This window comes from Peromyscus maniculatus, chromosome 3, assembly GCF_049852395.1.
Source record: "Peromyscus maniculatus bairdii isolate BWxNUB_F1_BW_parent chromosome 3, HU_Pman_BW_mat_3.1, whole genome shotgun sequence".
Lineage (NCBI taxonomy): Eukaryota > Metazoa > Chordata > Mammalia > Rodentia > Cricetidae > Peromyscus > Peromyscus maniculatus.
The window spans coordinates 39,321,188-39,342,919 of record NC_134854.1 but is presented as its reverse complement, the minus strand read 5'-3'; the positions used below and the strand labels follow the sequence as shown (position 1 = coordinate 39,342,919).

Sequence of the window (21,732 nt, the reverse complement as noted above, 5' to 3'; positions counted from 1 at the left end):
CATATGCATGTCACACACACACACACACACACACACACACACACACAAATGTAAAAAAATAATTAATTTAGATGACAGCTGGATTTGTTTAGAAGTCATATAAGATGCTCAGAGAGCTCTGGACAATCAGTTACAAGCTGCTTAAGGGCATTGCTTCCCACCTTCCCTTTCCTTTGGTCTACATCCTTGTGGGAGCCCGTTCTGGGGTTCCTCGTGGCTTTACCCAGCAGGTCCTCATAGAGGATGATCAGGACCACGGGCCTGAGTGCAGGTGTCTGAGATGGCCTGCACTTGGCTGTGCTGGGGGAGGAGGTCTTTTGCTCCACCCCTTGGCGTCTCTATAAAAACCCTGGACCAGAGACAGTCCGGGCCCGTTGGAATAGGTTCCAGGCCCTCTCGAGGCTATCCTTTATTTTCTATCTGTTTATCTCCGCAACATTCTCTGCTATAAATCCTTCTATCTAATATTTCCTGCTGCTCGCACTCAAGAAAACTCTGGGAAGCTGTGGGGGTGGTGGGTAAACGCCCCACAGAATGGCGCCGTGAACAGGGACTAAAGAAAAAAAGGGACTAAAGAAAAAAAGGGACTAAAGAAAGGGGAAAAAAGGGACTAAAGAAAGGGGAAAAAAAGGGACTAAAGAAAGGGGAAAAAAGGGACTAAAGAAAGGGGAAAAAAGGGACTAAAGAAAAAAAGGACAAAAAAAGGGGGGACTAAAGACAAATGAACAGGGACTTAAGACAAAGTAATAGGGACTAAAGATAAAGGAAAATAATAGTTTTATTACAGAGTTTTTGGTGAAAGTGCTGAGTCAGCCCTGCCAGTGGAAAGGCATGCCGGTGTTATGGAATATATATATTTTTATATATATATATTTTTGGTGAGGCAGGGGTTTTATCCTCGAGAGAAAAGGAAAGCGGACTGGAAGGATGTCCGATGCTGCAGCGAAATTCTCTTCTGTCAAAATTTTCTATCTTCTATCCCTTTCTCAATTTCTATCTGTGATAAGTATAAGATATAGGGTAGTAATATAGTTTAGGAAAAACTTAGAAGTATAAGATTATGTAGGAAAAAATAAGTAAGGCAACTAGACAGAAAAACTCAATTTTCTAACTTTGGGGGCTTTGAAAGCAAACTGGGAAAAAAATCTTTCTTTGGGCTTTTCGGGTAGTAAAAAAGCTCTTCTTGGAGCTTATGGGGAAGGAAAAGTTTCCTATGGAAGCTTTTGACCTGGGGACAGCTGAAAAGCCAAATCCAAGCAGCAGGAGAAAGTAATTTCTCCCTGAAGCAAAAATGGGGGTGTAAGAAGTCAAAGTTTAAAGTTGGGAAGTTTTGGGAAAAGTTGGTCTTTCTCCTGGGGGAAAAATCTTTCTCTTAAACTCTAAAGCTTTTCTTGAAAAATTTGGGGGAAAAAACTCTCTTAAAAAGCCTTAATCTATCTCTTAAGAAACTTAGAAACTAAAGCCTTTCAAAACTCGCTCTCTCAGAAGGACAAAAATTAGAATCACCTGAAGATATTAGTATGGGGACCACCTGTGATTAGCTCTAAGGGAAAACAACAAACTTAAGACAGCAAAACCTAAGTTCTCTTTCAAGCTTTAACAATCCTCCCTGCAATGCAGGAGGCAGGGACAAGTTTCTAAAAACCTCTTCTAAGCTCTGTCTCTTCAAGCTAGTAAAAGACAGTGGGTCAGAGTACCCTAAGGGAAACGCTTGGGGAGAGTGTGGGTGAAGAGCTACAGAGAGCCCAAAAGGGCTGGAAACTTTACCAGAGAAAAGCAAAAAAGCCAAGCTTTTCAGTTACAGCCGAGCTGAGGCAGCAAAGGTTCTGAGTGAGCGTTTCAGAATGAAAAGGTGCTCCTCATCGTCTTATGCAAAGATTCCCTGAAACTGTTAGCATTGTATCCTCGCTTCTGAGCAAAAACCCAGAGGCGACTGGCCAGCGTCTCTGAGTTGGAGTGCATTTCGGGGATACTAGGGTTCCTGCAGTTGTAAACTTCCTGGAGCACAGAGCTGAGGCAGGAAGGTGCAGGACCCAGGGGAAGATTGCTAATGAACAAACAAAGCTAAAGCCGGTGTAACGGCACAGTTGTCCACTTTCCTACAAGTCCCGGGTTGATAGGTCCACAGCTGCAAAAAGAAATCTGAGAAAAAGCTTTCCTATCAGAGAAAGGACCTTTCTGGGAAAACAGTAAATCTGAACTGTGTCTGAAGCAGTCGTGCTGCTGAGTCAGAATGTTGTCTGGGGAAAGAGCCCAGCCAGGGCAAGACCGGACTATCCAGGAGTAAAGCTTTCTTTTCTATCAGAGAAAGCATCTCTTTGAGAAAAGCTTTGTTTCAACTGACTCCCGATGAGATGAGGGAGTGTAGCCCTAAGGGGTGATGGCCTCTGGCATAAGCCTTGTCCTTGAGCACCCGGACAAGCAAATGCAACCCACTGGGGGACTGGGCCAGGTGAAGGCCTGATGAGGCAAAGCACCTGTCCTAATGGGAGTTTAGAGATGGCGAAAACCTCCCTTGCTAAGCTTGATTTATGAACACAAACCTCAGACCCCAAAAAATAGAAACGGACAAAAGCCCCTACCTTCAGTAGCAGGGAAAGCCACCACTGTAGTGTCGGAAACTGTTTCTGGGGTAGAGGGGATAAACTGATACCAAACTGGGAACTGTCTGGGAGAAAGACTCTGAAGAAACAGAGAAGGGACATAATCCTCCCCAGAAAATGCATGACCTGAAAAAGCTGCTAGAATTTGAGGCAGATTCAGGGGGAGAAAGAAAGCCCCTACCTCCAAAGGCAGCTAGCAGAGGTACAGAGCCGCAGACAGATACCTGAAGCTCTGCATCTGGGGAAGGAAGGAACAAGCAAAATGAGAAGATCAGTGGGAGAAAATCTCTGAAAGAGCAATGGAAAAGCTGTTGTAAATGATCTTGCTTTTCACTGACTGGCTAAGGCAAACACAAGCCCCGAGGAAAGTTGCTATCAGAAATGCCAGCCTCAATGCCTGCTAACGAGGCAGGTGTGGTTCTGATTCAGGGGCCAGTGTCTGATGAAGTTGAGACACCTGTTGAAGCCAGCAGAGGAGAATAGAAACCTCCCAATGTGCCATAGCTAAAAATGTAAAATGCTTGTTCAAATCTCCCGTTACAAAAACAAAAAACTTTGTTCAAACCTCCCGGGCAAGAATTTGTAAGCAAGTCTGGTAAAAGAGAACCAGTTGACTCTCAGACCCAAAAAGAACTATGGGAAATGATATAAGGGACTGATATAAGAGACTGATATGGGACTGATATTATGGACTGATATAAGGGAAATGCATTCTGGGAAAGGTAGTTTTTCCGCTAAAGATGGCGACATTGCCCTGAAACACTTTTGTCAGCTCGAAAATACGTTCATGGTAAACTTAAAATACAGCCTTTAAAAGAAGAAGGAAAATCATCTAAGAGTTTAAGTGTCAGTTCCAATGAAAAATTGAAAGGATATGGAACTAGGTGCTTCGTGGTTTGGGGCTAAGTTGGTAAAATGCCTTATTTACCCTAATAGCTGTGCAAAGTTTTTTACGGTAGTTGGATGACAAAAAGCTACCTATAAGAGCAAACAAGTCACTTTAAAATCCTTAAAATACCACCTAATAGCTGTGCAGTTTTTGGTGAAGAGCTTTACAGCAGCTAAATATGGTAATTTCACCCTCAGTGTGAAGTGAAGTTTTTCAGTAGAGCAAACCAAAAGTACTGCTGTGATAGAAACGTTTGAGTTGAAGTTCTTAGGGGAGCCATTATGAATTTGGGTGAAGGGACAGCCTCTAGTTAAAAAACCGTTTACCGCTGACAGTGCATCTCTGCCGGTCTGGAACGGCTGACAGAAATGGCAACTTTAGAGTGTGGCTTCGTCCCGAGAATGTTACAATCCCCTAACAACAAGTATCACAACTCTATAATAACACTCACTAAATCCCAGTGCTTTATAACAAAGCTAACTATAAACTGTAAACTTTAGAAATGATGTACGTACTTCCTGTCTAGTTAAGAGAATCTTTCTAATAGAGATAGTGATAATAATTAAAAGTAAGAAGTAGAAAAATGAAAATAAGATGTGAGTTTGTAGAAAAATTGTCTTGTTAGATCTGTGTTAAGAAATCTTAGGTGTTTTGCTAAGTTAGATATATGCTAATGGTAGCCTATATAAGTTTGTAATATAGATCTATAGAGTTCCTTTAAGAATATAAGCTTGTAAGAAGTATCTAAGGTAGTCTTAAGACATGTAGTAATAAGTTTGTAAGATGCTAGTTGTAAATGTAAGTTTAAATAAGAAATAAGATGGAATGAATATAAGTATATAAGAATTAATAGGAAATATATTTGCTAAAGTAGTTCTATAAAGTATAAATAAGTAGATGTTAATATGTGAGTTTGTAAAAATGTGTAATGTTGAGTGAGTTCATGCTTAAGCACATGTTATGTGGGTTTGTAAAGTGTAAATGTTAAGTGTGAGTCTATTCTTAATGTATATGGTGAAAACACCTGAGACACAGGAGAATAGTGTCCTAGTAGACTGCAAAGTACGCGGTCTGAATGGTTTCAAAAGCTCCAGAAGCCGCTAAGAAGCTAAGAATGGCGGACGCCAGAACCAGCACAAGGCATCTGCAGCTGAGATCCATGGAATATCAACGCAGCACAGAAAAACGTGAGCTAACAGCAAAAACGGTGCGGTTTAAAATATTACTAAACTAAAAAGGTCTGTCTGTGAGAACAAAAGTTGCAGAGACGCTTGTTTGAACAAAAATTATTAACTGCAAAAAGTTTTGGTTGAAAAACGTCTCTTCATATTTGGAAGTGAAAGCCTGATACCAGAATTTATTTCTTGTTTGAACTTTTTGAACTTAAAATGAGATAAAATTACAAAAACATTTTGGTTATGGATTTCTTCAAATTTGGAAGGCTAGTACCAATATTTATCATTTGAATTTTGGTACTTAAATGAAATGAACAATAGAGATTTCATTGCAATGGGACAATTTTGAGCTTACTTATAGTAATGACCTAGGAACAGTTTTCTGGAATTGGGTTAAAAATGGAACTGTTTAAATGAAGAAATGTATTTCTACTTAGAATCGAGATGCAATTTTGTGTATGCATATATGCTTTATTAACTGGCAATTTATGAATTGTTTTGTGGAACTGTTTATGTAAAAATGGAATTACTTATGGAACTGGTTTTGTGTTACAAATGGAACTGTTTAAACAGAAAAGTTTGGGTTTTCTAACTAGGCTTGAGATTTTGCTTAAAAATTATAAAGAAAAGGAGGAGCTATGAGATTGAATTATGTTCGCAGAAACCTATTGATATTAAGGCACCCTGGCTTTGTGGAATTGAGGAAATGTTTAAGTTTGAGAATACATCGAAGTTTTTCCTATGTTCTGTTAACAAGAAAATTCAAATGACTGAGTTAAAGTTGTAAGACAGAGAAAATTGTTAACTATATATAGCACCATATATGCTAATTCTAATGGTTCTGTTAAGAGTTTGCTTTGAGTTGTAAGATTGAGAGAATTGTGACTATGTATAGCAATATTTATGTTAACCTGTTAATGGTAATGATGAAGCTAAGGGATTCTTTAAGTTTGTAGTCGCCTTAAGAGTTTTGGTTTAGAAAGGGCTTGAGGCAGCTAAGACTGCTGTGGTCACCTTGGACCTAATTCAAAAGAGAAATGCCATTTATATCATCCTCTACTCCCATACTGGGAGGTGTAACAGCTATGGAGATTGCTGTAAGCCATTAATAGTTATTTTTTTATATATTAAGAAGGGGGGACCTGTGGGAGCCCGTTCTGGGGTTCCTCGTGGCTTTACCCAGCAGGTCCTCATAGAGGATGATCAGGACCACGGGCCTGAGTGCAGGTGTCTGAGATGGCCTGCACTTGGCTGTGCTGGGGGAGGAGGTCTTTTGCTCCACCCCTTGGCGTCTCTATAAAAACCCTGGACCAGAGACAGTCCGGGCCCGTTGGAATAGGTTCCAGGCCCTCTCGAGGCTATCCTTTATTTTCTATCTGTTTATCTCCGCAACATTCTCTGCTATAAATCCTTCTATCTAATATTTCCTGCTGCTCGCACTCAAGAAAACTCTGGGAAGCTGTGGGGGTGGTGGGTAAACGCCCCACACATCCTAATACTGCTTTCTTAACAATAGAATGGTTTTATATTAAAAATTAAGAAACAGTAATTTTAAAATGGCTAAAATGTACGCTAAAACTGTTCTTCACATAAATTCTAAGGCAGTGCAGAAGACCTACAGAAAGATAAAACACGGATTTTTTTCTGCTAAATATCTCTTCATTTGTAGTGGTTTTAGTAATAATGTGTTTTATACCATAACAACCATGATTGTTACACTGATGATTGTAGTAAAAAAAGAATAAAACATTCATTATAGTTTTAAAAAACCTTTTGAACTGCATTTATCCTATTTTAAAACAAAACAAACAAAATGGTGTTATGTTTACAGGAGAAAATGAAGCTAATTTACTGAGACTCTGGAATGTCTGAGTTAGTGCACGCTTTTCTCTAAGCAGACTCCAGTCTAGGCCATGTTATTGTTGTAGAAAACTCTGTGTCTTCTAACCATTGTGAAACCAGCATTCCAAATTAGTGATATTCCGGTCAGGTATGCTTAAACATGATGCATGTAATAAAAACCAGAAACAAAATTGAATGTGAGCAAAACATGGGGAAGCGGTTGAAGAGGAGAATCTTTGAAATGCAGGGCATGCTGGGAAACCTTCATCTAGGGCTCACCACTTACCTTCTCCTATGATGTAATGATAGAGGGGAAATCCATAAATGCAGTGAAGATGGGAAGACTCATTGAAGCCTCAGTACACACCTTGCTAGACTTCAGAGGACCCCTGCTGGAGATAAACCTCATGAATATAAATTAATGTGGAAGGGTCTCCACCAGTGCCACATCCCTTATTAAATATCAGAGACTAGATCCCAAATAGGAGCCTTACCAATGAAATGAACTTTTTCAATCTCAGAAAATTCATATGAGGTTTAGAAAACATATAAATTTGGTAAATACAGACTCAGCCAGCCTTTGTTCTGTGTCCAAACACACACCTAACGTTTCTAATCTTTAGGTGCTTTAACTCATCCTGAAGAATATAATAAAACAAGTTTTCACACATAACATGAAATGTTCCATTCCTTTGGTGCCCTGTATGCCAGTATTGGTGGAGGAACAACTGGCTGACATGGTAAACTTTTCCTTTGGTTTCCTCTGAAAAGTCTGTTTGCTAAAGAAAACATATGAAATCAAAATCCAAAGCCCCCTCGTGTGGATTCCCGCTCCGCACTGTTAAACCTTGGCAGCGCTCATCAGCGGCTGTCCCCCTCATAAACTAAAAGGCACCGTGTGAATCATGTTCTCCCTGTTACATCTCAACTCAAATTTTAAAACAACATATTGATACATTAAAAAGACCTTTTAGTCAGTAACTATATTAGTCATTTCAAAAAGATTATCTACCAATTTATTTAACCAAACCCCCCGCTGATAGACAAGGAATGCTGTAACAAACATTCTTGTATTTATTTAAGTATTTATGGATGATAAATCCCTAAAATGGAAAAGGAAAATTAGAGATTCAGATACATATGAGCACTTGTACATCTGTGTGTATTGTGTGATTTCAGTTGGCAAGCTTCCCTCAGAGACTGTATCGTTCTGGAAATTACCGAGGTATGAGCTGATTAAAAGACAGTTAATCCTAACAAAGCATCCTAAATCAGCTGATAAGGCCACTAGCCTTCCTGCTAAGAAACCTCTTTAGATTGCTTTTGCTCATTAGACTACGTGTTTTTGTGACACAAAAGATAGTCTTGTTTTAAAGCTATAAATTAAATATTATTGTGACCTTAGTATTTCTGAAGAACAAAGTTGCCTTAGGCATTTTATTGATTTGAAACTTTTTTTCCTTCCCTCAGCATCACCTCTGACTATCCGTAATAAATAATAGATTCAAATGTATTTATAATAAATAAGATAGGGCTTTTTATTTTTATAATTAGTCATAAAGGGGTAAATATAAATTGGTGTGTTGTAGAGAGCTCGTCCCTAGGCAGACGCTCCTTCAGCTGCAGTTCACAGGGAACAGAACTGCAGTTCTTCAGGGAGAGCCATTTAAAGCACAGAGGATCAATACTCCTGTTTAGGGAAGTTGCCATACCATCCAAGAAACTGCTAAGACTACAACTCCTCGGGTAGCCACTGCTGGGCTCACAGATTGGGTTATAATTTCATTTCATGCAATTATTACAGTAAGAAAAAAATCAGGACTGTGTCACTTTTTAACTGGAAATGACTGCAGTTTGGGGACCACACCGCTGGAGCCTGAGTCCAGCGAGCTCACACTTTCTCCCAGAAGGCCTTGGTAGCACTATATTCCACCATGAGCACTTTGCCTCTGAACATCTTTGAGCTGGTTTATACAAATTCATGAAAGAATGAACGTATGCTCTAACAGGCTCCTACTGAATTTTTAATAAATGTAGGCTAATTTATTCAAAGCAACAAGACTTTTATAAAAGATCTAATTTGTAAAACTTGAGAAAAGCACATTGCTTTCATCTTTCTGTTCAAAATAGGCTGAATTGTTTGTACCATTTGATTATAAATATTTGACTACCAAAAGAGATTGATTTCACTTTAGTTATCTTACAACTAACTGTTTTAGTAAGAGAAATAAAAACTAATTTATGGTAAATTGGGAAAGATTGAGTTTAAAATAAAAATTGAAAGTACATATACAGTCTGAATTATTGTCTGTGGTTAAAGTTGTGAAAATAACTCATGTAGATTATTCTAGAAAAGTAATTAATTTACAACAAATAGCTAAGGAAAAGTAGCTACTGAACACATCTCTTACATTAATAGAAGAGTCTTTTAGTCTAAGACAATTCCATCTTTTTCAATTCAACTTTTCACTTAAAACTACTCTAAAGCAGACAGTGTATTTAAAGAGTTGTCTTCTGCATCATTTATAATTTAAACTCGCTATGTGGATCAGCAGGCTGAGTGGTTTAATTGGGATAAATGGAGCAAGTAAAAGACCAATGAGCCAATGTGGAGTCTTCATGTATACATCACAAGTGGCTCCTGGTTAGTTTACAAGTGAATCATTATTATGAAGAGCTATTTCAAAAAGTTGCTTGTGCTCCTTGAATGGTTGACATAACCTTTTAACACATGCAGAGAGAGGGAGGGGTGGTTCCTAAGATGTAAGTCTGTTATAAAATAGAATGGGGCCAGAAAGATGGCTCAGCATCATTTGCTGCCCAGGCTGACCACCTGAGTTTGATCACCAGAGAGCTCACATGATAGCTATCTTTTGACCTCCACACATGTGCCATGACATGCATGTGCACACAACTGATCAATAAATAAGCCCGAAGAGTTACATGACTCATCCTGGTACAGTTGGAAGTATAACTATAGAGATGACCACAAACTGAGAACCAGGCAGTTAGCCTGAAGCAAACTGCTTAACATGTATACCCTACTTCTCAATTGTTGGACAAGTTATTATGTGAATAATAAAAGGCCAAAAATAAGTACTAGAGAAATGAGTATCTAAATAACTCAATGAATATCTAAAATCATCCACAAATTTAAGAGATTAAGCTTCCATAAAATAAGCCATAAAGTCTATAAAGTTACATGTATAATTATACATAATTTTCTATTGTAGTTTGATTTTTTTTTAATACAAGTCTTACTATATAGCCAGGGCTGGCTTAGAATTCACTATATAGCCCAGGCTGACCTCACACTCATAGTCATCCTACCTTAGACTCCCAAGTTCTGGGATTTCAAGCATGTGTCCTTTGCCAAGTGATGTAATACACTTTTTAATAATTCAAATATTACTTTCAAAGTCTGTTGCCAGTTTGTGGTTGTGTGGTTGTATACTATGTTTGTTTGATGTTAGTGAAAATCATTTCTCTGAGTAGTCTTTGCTTTGGAAACAGTGAAGCAGTCAATTATACTTGAGGAACTTTGCAAAAGGAATTAAGTTATCATGTTCTTTTTAACTAGGATGCGTCAACATTTTATCTGAAACAGCTATCATTCTATGGATTTCCAGCAGTTTGTTTACTTTATAAAATTTAATGAAATTGATGTCCCTCTGTGGAGAGATGAGGTTGCTGCTTAAGCACGTTGCTTAGAGATGGTTTTCAACATCTCTTAAGTGTTGGTAGGAGAAATTATGGTAGATAATCATAATTTCCTAGAAGGGAACATGTCATACCTTAGGATAAGCAGTTAGTACTCAACAACTAGTAAGCTTTGCTTTTTGATTTACAAAACTGTCTCCTTTTAATAATATAATCAGTTTAGTTTTGACAGAGATAGACATTTGGACTAATAGCACCAGAACCCCAATGAAACTCACATGTAGAGTAAAGTATTATGTGACTAAGTGATATTTTAGTCATTTTGGAACAGAATTGTTAATGGTGCTAGAATAGCTTGTTATCTATATATGAAAAGTAAAGTTGGATCTCAACTTTATTCCTCACCTTAAAATCGATTTCAAATAAATTAAATTTATGTAAATGTGAAAAGTATAATTTTAAACTTTAAAAAGAAAGTATAAGGGAATACCACTATAACCTCAGGGCAAGGATTTATTAAATAGAACAGAAGATACAACTGAGATAAAAGATGAATTCTGCTATTAAAACTTTTTTACATGAGCATATGTATGTGGTCTGTGTTCATGCTTATGTGTGGGGACACGTGTATAACACATATGTGTGGAAGCCAGAGGCTGACCTCAGGTTGCTCTCCACTTTATTTGCTGGATCAGAATTTCTTACTAAACCTAAAGATCTCCAGTTAGAAAATCCATCTAGCCAGCTTGCCCTTGGGAGCCCCTCTCTGTACCTCCCAAGCACTACATACAGATGGGCATCCACACCTCCAAGCTTTTATGTGGGTAGTGGTCCTCCTGCATCTGAACTCTGGTCCTCATGATTATGTGGGTAGTGGTCCTCTGCATCTGAACTCTGGTCCTCATGATTATGTGGGTAGTGGTCCTCTGCATCTGAACTCTGGTCCTCATGATTATGTGGGTAGTGGTCCTCTGCATCTGAACTCTGGTCCTCATGATTATGTGGGTAGTGGTCCTCTGCATCTGAACTCTGGTCCTCATGATTATGTGGGTAGTGGTCCTCCTGCATCTGAACTCTGGTTTTCATGCTTATGTTCCAGTTGCTTTATCCTTTGAACCATCTCCCCAGCCCTGTCTATTAAAACTTTTAATAAGCAAAATTACATAAACAAATAAAAAATAAAATATATATACCCAAGAAAAATTACAGTCTAGAAAAAACTAAATATTTCAGATCACAAGGAAGTGAGAGAAGAGTGAGACTGTAATGGAAAATAGACAGAGGAGAGGAACAACTTCGAGAACATAACTTCAGCTGGCCAATCATAAACATGATAGGATGTCCAAACTCATTAGTAGTCATGGACATGCAAAAGTTAGATAAAAATCTCCCTCCCATCTACCAGGCTAAAATTTAAAGGCTTAACAAAACCCAAAGATGGCACAAGCTTGTTTAGAAACAGGAATCTTACATCTTCCTGATAGCAACATAACTTTATCCAACTAGTTTGAAGATTGGTGAAGTATTATCCATTCTACTTACACACACATACACACACACACACCTTCTCTCACATTTTTTCTCAGCTGAAAGTTTCGTGGAAGCTCAGAACACAGACAATTATCAGAGTTGCTGTTTTCTCAGTTATCTTAAGGTGCACAAAGGTTATGCCACTGCACGTGCAAAAAAGCAAATACCAATGCACAATTGCAATGTGTACCATGTAGGATTAGACCCCATGTCTCTCATAGACATTACTAAAGGATGGCTGCTCGGGGAGGTCTGTCCATGTGTGTGAACATTTAATACAGGACCTTCCACACAGTATCTCTAGTAATAACCAGAAAAGTGGAAATGGCCTAAATGTCTGTGATAAGTTTTTGGTCATTGTCCTAAAAAGTCTCTTGGCTTCTATTATAGCTGGAAATATATTGTGAGGTTTCTGCTTTAGGCACTCCTCAGACAGACTTGCAAGGAGGAGAAGATCAGGGAAGAGATGTTTGGAAGCAAAGATGTGCAAATGCTATATTGACCCACTCATTTAATACTGTAAATCTTGAAGACATTGAAGCCTTCATCCAGAGCCAGGTTGATGGAGAAGCTAATGCCCAGGTGGTCGTGCAGGGGTGGGTCTAAATGGGCAGGGGTGGGTCTAAAGTGGTGATCTTGTGGCAGAAAACTAAACCCCGAGTCTTCAAACTTAAATATGGTTCTCAAATCAGTCATTGTAGTACCAGGCTTTAAGATAGACATAGGGAGTTTGTGAATGAAGGGACAGTTCACCAACCTGAAGATAGGAATGAGGGAGGCCAGGGTTAGGAGAGACCAAAGGGAGTATAAATTGTCTCGCATGATGGGGCAAGGCAAGGCTATCAAAGGCAAGGAAAGTGAAGATGGTCCAAGTAAGCACTGAGTTATGCTTCATACACTCTTTCGATATTAATTCTTTAATGTCTCCATCATTACTGAGCTTCCGCTGGACATTGGCCCTGAACTAGATATAAGAACATAGAAGTAAGGCAGCTGCCTAGGAGTTAGTGTGTCAGGGATGAAGAGGAACATATAAACAAAATGTACATGATATCACAAAAGATCAAATATGAGATGTGGTAAGGCTGTCCACGGGAAGCTATGTAGACAAAATGAGTGAGTCTAGGAAATGCTATGTAGAGGACATGTTAGGGAATGACTGTTCATCAGATAGTAAAGGCATGGAGGCCTGACAGAAGTGATTGTAGCAACTTTAAATTCCTGTTATATAGCCAGGGCATTTGGCACAAGACAGGAAGAAACATGTAACATCCACAGAGATAAGGTCAGAAATGTGTTCTTGGGTCAGACCAATCATGACCACATATTCTGCATTAAGGAGTTTGAAGTTTGTCTAGACAGCCATAGGAAGCCATTGAAAAAAAAGCAGAGACATAAACACATTTTCATTTTCCTTTTTTTTTTTTTTTTTTTTTTTTTTTTGGTTTTTCGAGACAGGGTTTCTCTGTGTAGCTTTGCGCCTTTCCTGGAACTCACTTGGTAGCCCAGGCTGGCCTCGAACTCACAGAGATCCGCCTGCCTCTGCCTCCCAAGTGCTGGGATTAAAGGCGTGCGCCACCACCGCCCGGCTAAACACATTTTCATATTTGAAAAAAAATCACCCTGGATGTTTATAGAATAGTATCTGAACTTCTGTTCCTCTATTCCGATGAGTTATTCAAATGCATTGTCTACTCTTCATAGCACACACCCTTATGAAGATATGGTGATATCTGTACTGCTGATAGTGTCAGGGTTATACCCAGTTCTCAGCCTATACTCTTAGGATTGATCAACTCCTAATCCAATCTATTACTAAAGAAAGAGATGAACTCTAGGGTCTAATTACATGTACTGAATATAGTGCCTATCTTTTGTTGGCTGTCCTTAACATCTGTATATCTTAGTTTCCATTTAAAATCAGGATGTCTTTACTGTTTTACAGAGTTCTGTGAAGATGATATTAGGTTAGTGTGTGAAGTCCCTAGAAAGGGTCTAGCACATTAGTTGGCACTCAATAGAAGTCAACTGTATTAATGCTCTTCTGCACTCCAAGAACCTGCTTGGCAAGACCTAGTGTATACCTCAGCTCCTTACAGAAAACTCACTGGACTTTTCCAGGCACATATGGCTTTTCATTCAAATACACATATGTAATACTTACATATAATACATATATAATATATTCTTAATATACAGACTGTAATCAGAAGTTTTCCTGTTTCCCGCCTGGTTCCGCAGCCACTTGGACCCAAGTTAACACACAGAGACTTATATTACTTAAAAACTGTATGGCCTAATGGCTCAGGCTTCTTGCTAGCTAGCTCTTACAACTTAACTCAGCCCATTTCTATTAATCTATGCATTGCCACGTGGCTTTGTGACTCACCGCTACTTGTACAATTTACTTCTCCTGGTAGCAGCTCACAGAGTCTGTGCCGCTGTCCTTTCTTCTCCTCTCTCCAGTTAGAATGTCCCGCCTAACTTTATTCTGCCTCGCCATTGGCCAAACACCGTTCTTTATCAACCAATGAGAGCAACACATATTTACATTGTACAGACATCCCACAGCAACAGACACCATACAAGCGTTTGTGATACAGTTCAAGGGTGAACTGTCTTCCCTGATTGACTCTTGCCTCAGTGTTAATTTGATTCTATAACTTAAAAGTAAGAATTTTAAGAATAAAGACATTCTGTGGGAGATGGGGGGTCAATTGGAGCAGAAGGAAGAGGGTGGATTTGATCATTATGCATTATATCCATATATGATATCTTCAAACCGTTAAAAAAGAATAAATACTTTCTTGTACTAGAATATGGCTGTAGTCACAGAAGAGGCAAAAGTAAACACTGTTGACTAAAGTTGATAAGTAGAAGTGTAACTGAACAGTATGGGTTTCAGGTTTATTCATTGCCCAGAATCTGCAGTGCCATATCTTTACCCAGATTTATCCATCACTGAATAAAAAAATTCTATATGAAGTTGGATTTGGTGTTATCACTCTTAATGATTCTTCTTCTTCTTCTTTTTTTATTTAGATGGGACATCTTAGGAGCTGTTGTTGGTACAGAATGTGGAACCATAGAATCGGGTCTATCACTGGTGTTTCTCAAAGATGGAGAGAGGAAGCTATGCACTCCCTACATGGATACAACCGGTTATGGGAACCTGAGGTTCTATTTTGTTATGGGTAGGTACAGACCAGTGCTTTTTTCTACAGAAATAATATTGCTTATTATTTACCATATATCATGAAAATTCGTGGAATCTGAGCGCTCCTGACAAAAAAAAGATCTGTGGTACCCACCCCTGCCTCAGTACTTACTTTAAAATAGTTTGTGCATTTAAATATCTAGACTTCATTTTCTTTAAATAATATTCAAACTGTCTCTCACTTTATTAAAAGTAATTTCTAGAAAATATTAGTAAACAAAGTTGTAATAAATAATTAATATGCCAATCTAGTTTGTTTGTCTATCTTTACCCTCCTGATAAAATATATTTGAAATTAGAATTTCAATAGTAAATCAACCCATCTTGTTGGTGCCATCTTGTAAAGAAAGGCATTCTTGACATACCATGACTAAAGACAAGATGCCATGCCTTCCTCTCACCTCCCTTCCTTAGTCTTAGCGACATGGTGCATGCAAAAATCTAGACCCGTAAAAAGATTCTCCAAATGTAGTAGCTGGGAAGAAAACAAAAGCAATGTGAGAGGGGACTTAGGATGAGTTTATAAGTAACCTCTCACTTGGTGTGTGCTCTGGAAAATGAATGGCTAGTTTTTATCAGTTCTAGATCTCATTTCCTCTCAAGCAATTTATGATGTGTTCAATCCTTGGTTCATATCAGTTTTTATGACTATCACTTATGTAAAACTTGTACAACTTTCAGAATTCAGTTAAACCCCCGCTTTCCCTTATTTATCTGTTCACTTATTCAGCAAACATTGTTGAGGATTAGTATCCAGTACAGTGGTTTAGAGCTGAACTTCAGTGAACAAGACAAAGTAACCTAATAAATACCATTCATTTTTACTATCTTTTTATTGTTTCTCTAAAAATGTTTACTGCATATTTAGTTTGTTCTCAGATCTTTTAGTTCACACCGTCTTTTTCTTTTGGATTTTTTACTACAGTATATCACCACAATGCAGTTAGGGCTAATTATCCTTCTTATGAGGAGTCTTCCCATATGCTGTGATCTCTGTGGATGTGTGAAACCACAGGTCCTAAAGTGCCTTTTCTATATGCTGTTTTCTTCTATACATACATGCCTATGATGAAGTCTGACAAGTAAGCTATACATTAGGCATAGTAAAAGACTAACTAGAAGAATTAATGGTAAAATAAAACATGGGTTCACTCAGAGGGTCAAGTGCTTGCCTTAAAAGCATGAGAATTTGAGTTTGGATTATAAAAAGCCAAGGGCAGCAGTGAGCTCGCATAATCCAGCACTGTTGACAGAGATGAAGGATCTCTAGGGATTGCTGAGCAGCCAGTCCAGATAATTGGCAAGTTCCAGCTTTAGCCAGAGACCCTGCCTCAAAAAATAAGGTTAAGAGCAATAGACAAAGATGCCCAAGATTGATTTTTGGTCATGGAAACATGAATGTGTGTGCATAAACACACACACACACACACACACACACACATGCACGCACGCACGTGCACACACACACGTACACACACACTCCTCCACGCATTCACATACAAGTATAATAACTGTTTTAAAAGTGAAATATCTGATGAATATTAGTAATTTCATGTCATGCTTGACTCTAGGTAATGCACACTAACTACTGTATATTTGTCTTGTTTTTTTCTCATTAAATAATAAACTGAAGTCAAGATATATTTCCCCTCCTAGTCTAGTACCCTGAAAATAGTAAAATCCAGCAAAATCAGTTTCCTCACACAGTGAGTGTCTATAAAGCTATTTAAAGTGCTGTTTGGGTATTTTGAAACTGACCATCCATCCAGCTTTTATTGAAATCTTTCTGTATTTAATTGCTCTACAGGATGCCTCCTGAGCCCTTCTTTCTACCACGCATCAAAGCTTCATAAGCTAAGCAAGATTCCATTTCTTCCTGGAGGAGTTACTGTCACTGAACTTCACGGGACTGACAGATTGCCCTCAGAGGGTTCTCTCAGATAGACTCTGTCATCATCTTAACATCTTGGCTCCTCTCAGATTTCCTTTTCCATTCTGTTCTCTGTGAGCATCCCACATGTGTTTCTTCTTAGAACAGCAGCTGCTATTCACTGCCATCCTTAAAAGAGCAGAGAAGATGCTGGGAACAGTTAATGAAGTTGCAGAGAATTGGTCATTTGGGCTTGTGCCTTTGGATGTGGTACACTAAAATCATACAATGTGACTTTTTACATTTTCAGTTTCTTCTTGGTTATTTTTAAATGTGTATCCAATGGTTGATAGAAGAAATGTTTTTCTAAAGGAGAATTTTGTTTTCATATGGATCTTTTCCTCAGGCACCAGCATTTACAATAACTTTAATAACTGCTTTATTACACTGACATAATGAAATGCTAAAATAAATGATACCTTATCAAAATCATAATATTATCTATAGGTTGTTGGCCTATAATAAACATCTGTTGGAAAGAAGTCCACATTATCACTATATATACCTTCCCTATTAGTTCAGATTACATAACTCAGTATATATTAATTGTGTGATAATTTTAAAAGGCACATTGTATGTAGCATGCCAAATTCTAAGGCTTTACAAATACGAGCATCCACAGTTTCCCTGTGTGATGTTAATGCAGGGTTGAAGTCAAACAGAATGGCATCAGATACAGATTTAAATGGAGGCTATTGTAGAACCTCTCCCGGACTCGGTCCCATCAGCAAAGTGATAAATGTACTTAATCCTTCAAAACTGTTGTTATGAGTTGGAAACACATAATACTTGTATTTAATTTTTCCTGATATATAACATGTAGTAAATACTGAATTAAAAGTAGGTATTATTGCTCTTATTCATACTCTAGTTGTCTAGTTAAAGACAAAACCAGTTCAGATAGTAACCTCAATACTCTATGAAACTAAAAATTTACAAATTGGGAAGAAAATTAGTTACCAGACAAATTTCTTTCTTCACTAGTAGCTGAAGTGTAACTTTAGTGTCTAAAGCTAGAATATATAGAATATAACACTCCCTAAAACTGTTCGGCCAATGTGGACACAGATTTCCTACAGCACCATTGATAACTCACTGGAATCCCATATGCCCAGAACTACTCTAGGGACCCAGCAGAAGGACAAGGGCGTATGCTAAACTTCCTCTTCCCTGGCTTAGCTGCGTACTCCAGCAGCAAGCTCATTCGTAGAACCTTCCAGTCCTCTACTGTTTGTCTTATAGACACTAACTTCTCAATGAGCAAACCAGCTTCTTGTTGCTTCTACCAATGTTGCTCAAATGTGTCAAATACCTTATAGAATGAACTTAGGAGACAGGATTTGTACAGTACAATTCTAATAGATCACTTCTAAAGCCAAACGTGCCTGTTAAGGTGTTTGTTTGGGATATTGAAAATGGTTGCTCTTAGATGAAAGAACAATGTTTCATAAATGATACAGCTTTCTCGTCGGGATGGGCTCTGCATGTGGCCTTAATGGGGTGACTATAGTCAACTGCTGATATTTGAGATTCAGATAACAAATTTCCTTAAGGGCCCCAAAAGTGTGACTTGGGGACTCAGAAAAGGCCTATGGGCCAGTCACAGTTCTCATTAACAGGCTATGAAAATGTAATGGCTAATGTGATGAATTTCAGAAATGCTTCTGCATGCCTTTACTCTTACGTGGCTATGCTGTTATGAATGGCAGTGTATGGAGCTTCTAGTTCTCCATATCTGCTTTTAAAACCAGATGAGGCAGACAGTTGATAGAAGCCAGAAAGACCAAGGATTATTAATAATGTATAATAGAGGAGAAAAGACAGAACATGTACTCAGACAATGCTATCATCAGGAGCCTCTCACCCGCCTTTCCATTCTAATGGTATATCACTTTGTGTGACCATAAAGTAGAGTGATAGAGAGCAAACTATACTATATACCTTTCACTAATCAAATGAAGCACAAAAAATATAAATGTAAAAGTTAACAAATATACATACTTAGAATACAAATATATCTGCTAAAATACCATCCATGTTCATTGAAACATCTTCATAACACCATTTCAGAAACATTTGATACAGGGAGTCACCAAACTTATTTTCATATAAATGGACTTAAAGGCAAAAATCACTTAATCATCTCAAAAGTAAAGAAAAGGCCCTTGACAAAATGGAACATGATTTCATGGTAAGAGTCCTAGAGAGTAGGACTAGAGAAAACATGCCACAGCATAATAAAGGCCATGTATGACAGACCCACATCAACATCTTCCGGAATGGAGAAAGTCTTCATTAAAATCCGGACCGGGACAGTGCTGTCCAGCATCCCCACTGTGCCTCAGGGTAGCACTCAAAGCACCGGCTGCAGCTAAAGGGGAGAGAAGGAAATCGGGGTACAAATGGGGAAGGAAGAGGCCAAATTATTTCTATTTACAGATAATATGATATTATACATAAATGCCCCCAAATTTCTACCAGAAAACCATAAACAATCAACAATTTCAGGAAAGTGACAGGGTACAAAATCAACTTACAAAATCAGTTGATTTTCTGTACACCAACCACAAACACACTGAGAAAAAGATCGTGGACACAACCACAGTAGCCTCAAGGACAGTAAGTCGTAGAATAAATGTTACCAAGGAGGTGAAAGACCTCTGCAATGGAAACTTTAAATCTGTGAAGAAGAGGTTGAGGAAGACATTAGAAAGTGAAAAGACTTCCATGCTCATGTGTTGGTAGAATTAATATTACAAAACTATCATTCTATCAAAAGCCATTTAGAGATTCAATGCAATCCCAATCAAAATGCCCAGAGCATTCTTCAGAGAAATAGAAAAAAAATCCTAGAATTTGTTTGGAACCACAAAATAGACCTCATAGCCAGTACAATCTTGAGCAAAAAGAACGATGCTGGGACGATTACCATTCCGAATTTCAAGATGTATTATAGAGCCACAATAATAAAACAGTGTGGTAACGGCAGCCATTTAAAGGTCATGATGAGCAGGTTCTCCAGGGACGGGGGAGATGGCAAGCCCAGGTATGATGACTCATGCATGTAACCCCAGCACTGTGGAGTTAAGAGACTGACAGAGCCTCGCGAGACCTGCAAGTCAGCCAGCTCAGCGAAAGACCAGCAGAAGGTGACACACGAGGTTGTCCTCTGGCCTGCACACATAAGAACAGCAACACCTACACACACGTTCCCACACACCAAAAGGGCACACGTGCATGAGCGCGCGCGCACACACACACACACACACACACACACACACACACACACACACACGCACAAATCTTAACTGGGTTGAATCATAGCCATGTAGTACTACTCAACACACACTGTTATTTGAGTAATTCCATTAAACAAAGAGTAATATTGGCCTTTCCATGTCAAGTCTTTGATCTGGAACATGGCTCTCTGAGCTACCTTCATCAATTAACTCCTTGGGTCCCATTGTCTTTGTGTAAAAGTATCCTTAAGTGACATATAATACTTTAATTGTTTCTTGCTCTGATTTATAACACTGTGTTTGATATTTTGGATGCAAATTGGTTCTAACCCCAAATTTTTTTTTCATGCAGGAGGAGTCTGTGACCCTGGAGATTCTCATGAAAATGACGTTATTTTATATGCAAAGATTGAAGGAAGAAAAGAGCACTTCACACTGGATACCCTTTCCTATTCCTCCTATAAGGTACAGATGAGGACCGTTGTGCCAGATGACCCTCCTTATAACTCTCAGGTTGAAGCCACATCCATAAAGAACATGCTGGGCACAGAGGACTCGTCTCTTTGCTTGCCACCCCAGGAAATTACTAGATTTTTTTAAAAGTGACTTGGGAATTTTAACATTCATTTTTATTTCTGATACAAATGAAAACTCAGAATTTGTCAGGAAGAACAAAACACAGAAACAATAACGCAAAACCCAAACCTCTGACTGACAGTTATTCCTGTCCCTGAGAAAGCTGTAAAAGTGACTCTAATTATGCAGCTTCACAGCCTTGCTTTTAGACATAATGAGTAGAGTCCCGCATTGGAAATCTCCAGACAGAAGGCATCGCAGGAGTTCAGATGACTGTTACCCTTACATTTTTCTTTGCTAATTAGAGCTACAGGATTGCCCTTTTCCCTTTGCTCTCTGGATATAGGACAGGTGTTATTTCTGGTTATTTACAAACATCTTGAAAATTATGTGAGATGCTTGTCATGGGTGTGAATTTTTTTCATTATATCAATATGTGCTGGTCTCACACCACACTCATTAGTAGTTTTCTTTCCACATTGATAGCACTGTGGGTACATTACAGAATTTGAGGGCTAGGGAGAAGCCTCCATCGATAAAGTACTTGCTCTGTAAGCAGTAGTACCTAAGTTCGGACCCCAGAACCCAAGTGAAAAGTTGGGCATACTGATGCATACCTGCAGTCCAGATGCTGGTGAGGTGGAAACAGGATCTCTGGAGCTTGGCCAGCCAGTCTAGCTGAATTGGCAAACTCCAGATTCAGTGAGAGATGTTGTCCCCAAGGGGGAAAAGTGAGGAGCAATAGTTGAGGAAGACGCCTGACTTGAACTGTGGCCTCATGTACAAATTTGTACACTCACCCATATAAACACACACACACAAAATAAACACATAAACAACATAGGGAGCAATCAGAGAAAAATATTCAAGTTCAACATTCAATTGTAAACTGATTGCACTTGGAGTATCATTGTGAACTACTTTTCTAGCAATTATTGGTGGATTTTACCTGCTCTGGTCTTGTGAATTCTTCACACCATACACATAGACATAAATTATTACATATTGATCTATTGTCTATGGCTGTTTCTGTTTTGAGTCTTATTTTCAAAGTTCCTAGCTGAGAAAAAT

The 21,732-nt window shown here is 38.6% G+C and overlaps 1 protein-coding gene across 2 annotated transcripts in view; it reads left to right on the top strand.

Moving 5' to 3' along the window:
• The window catches only part of Reln (reelin), a 461,223-nt gene that overhangs the window by 287,951 nt on the left and 151,540 nt on the right, over positions 1 to 21,732 (top strand). For both annotated transcript variants that reach the window (XM_076566340.1, XM_076566339.1), the window contains exons 12-13: positions 14,742 to 14,893; positions 20,438 to 20,550. In XM_076566340.1, coding sequence (XP_076422455.1) covers positions 14,742 to 14,893; positions 20,438 to 20,550 — 265 coding nt within the window. The remainder of the gene's footprint in view (positions 1 to 14,741; positions 14,894 to 20,437; positions 20,551 to 21,732) is intronic.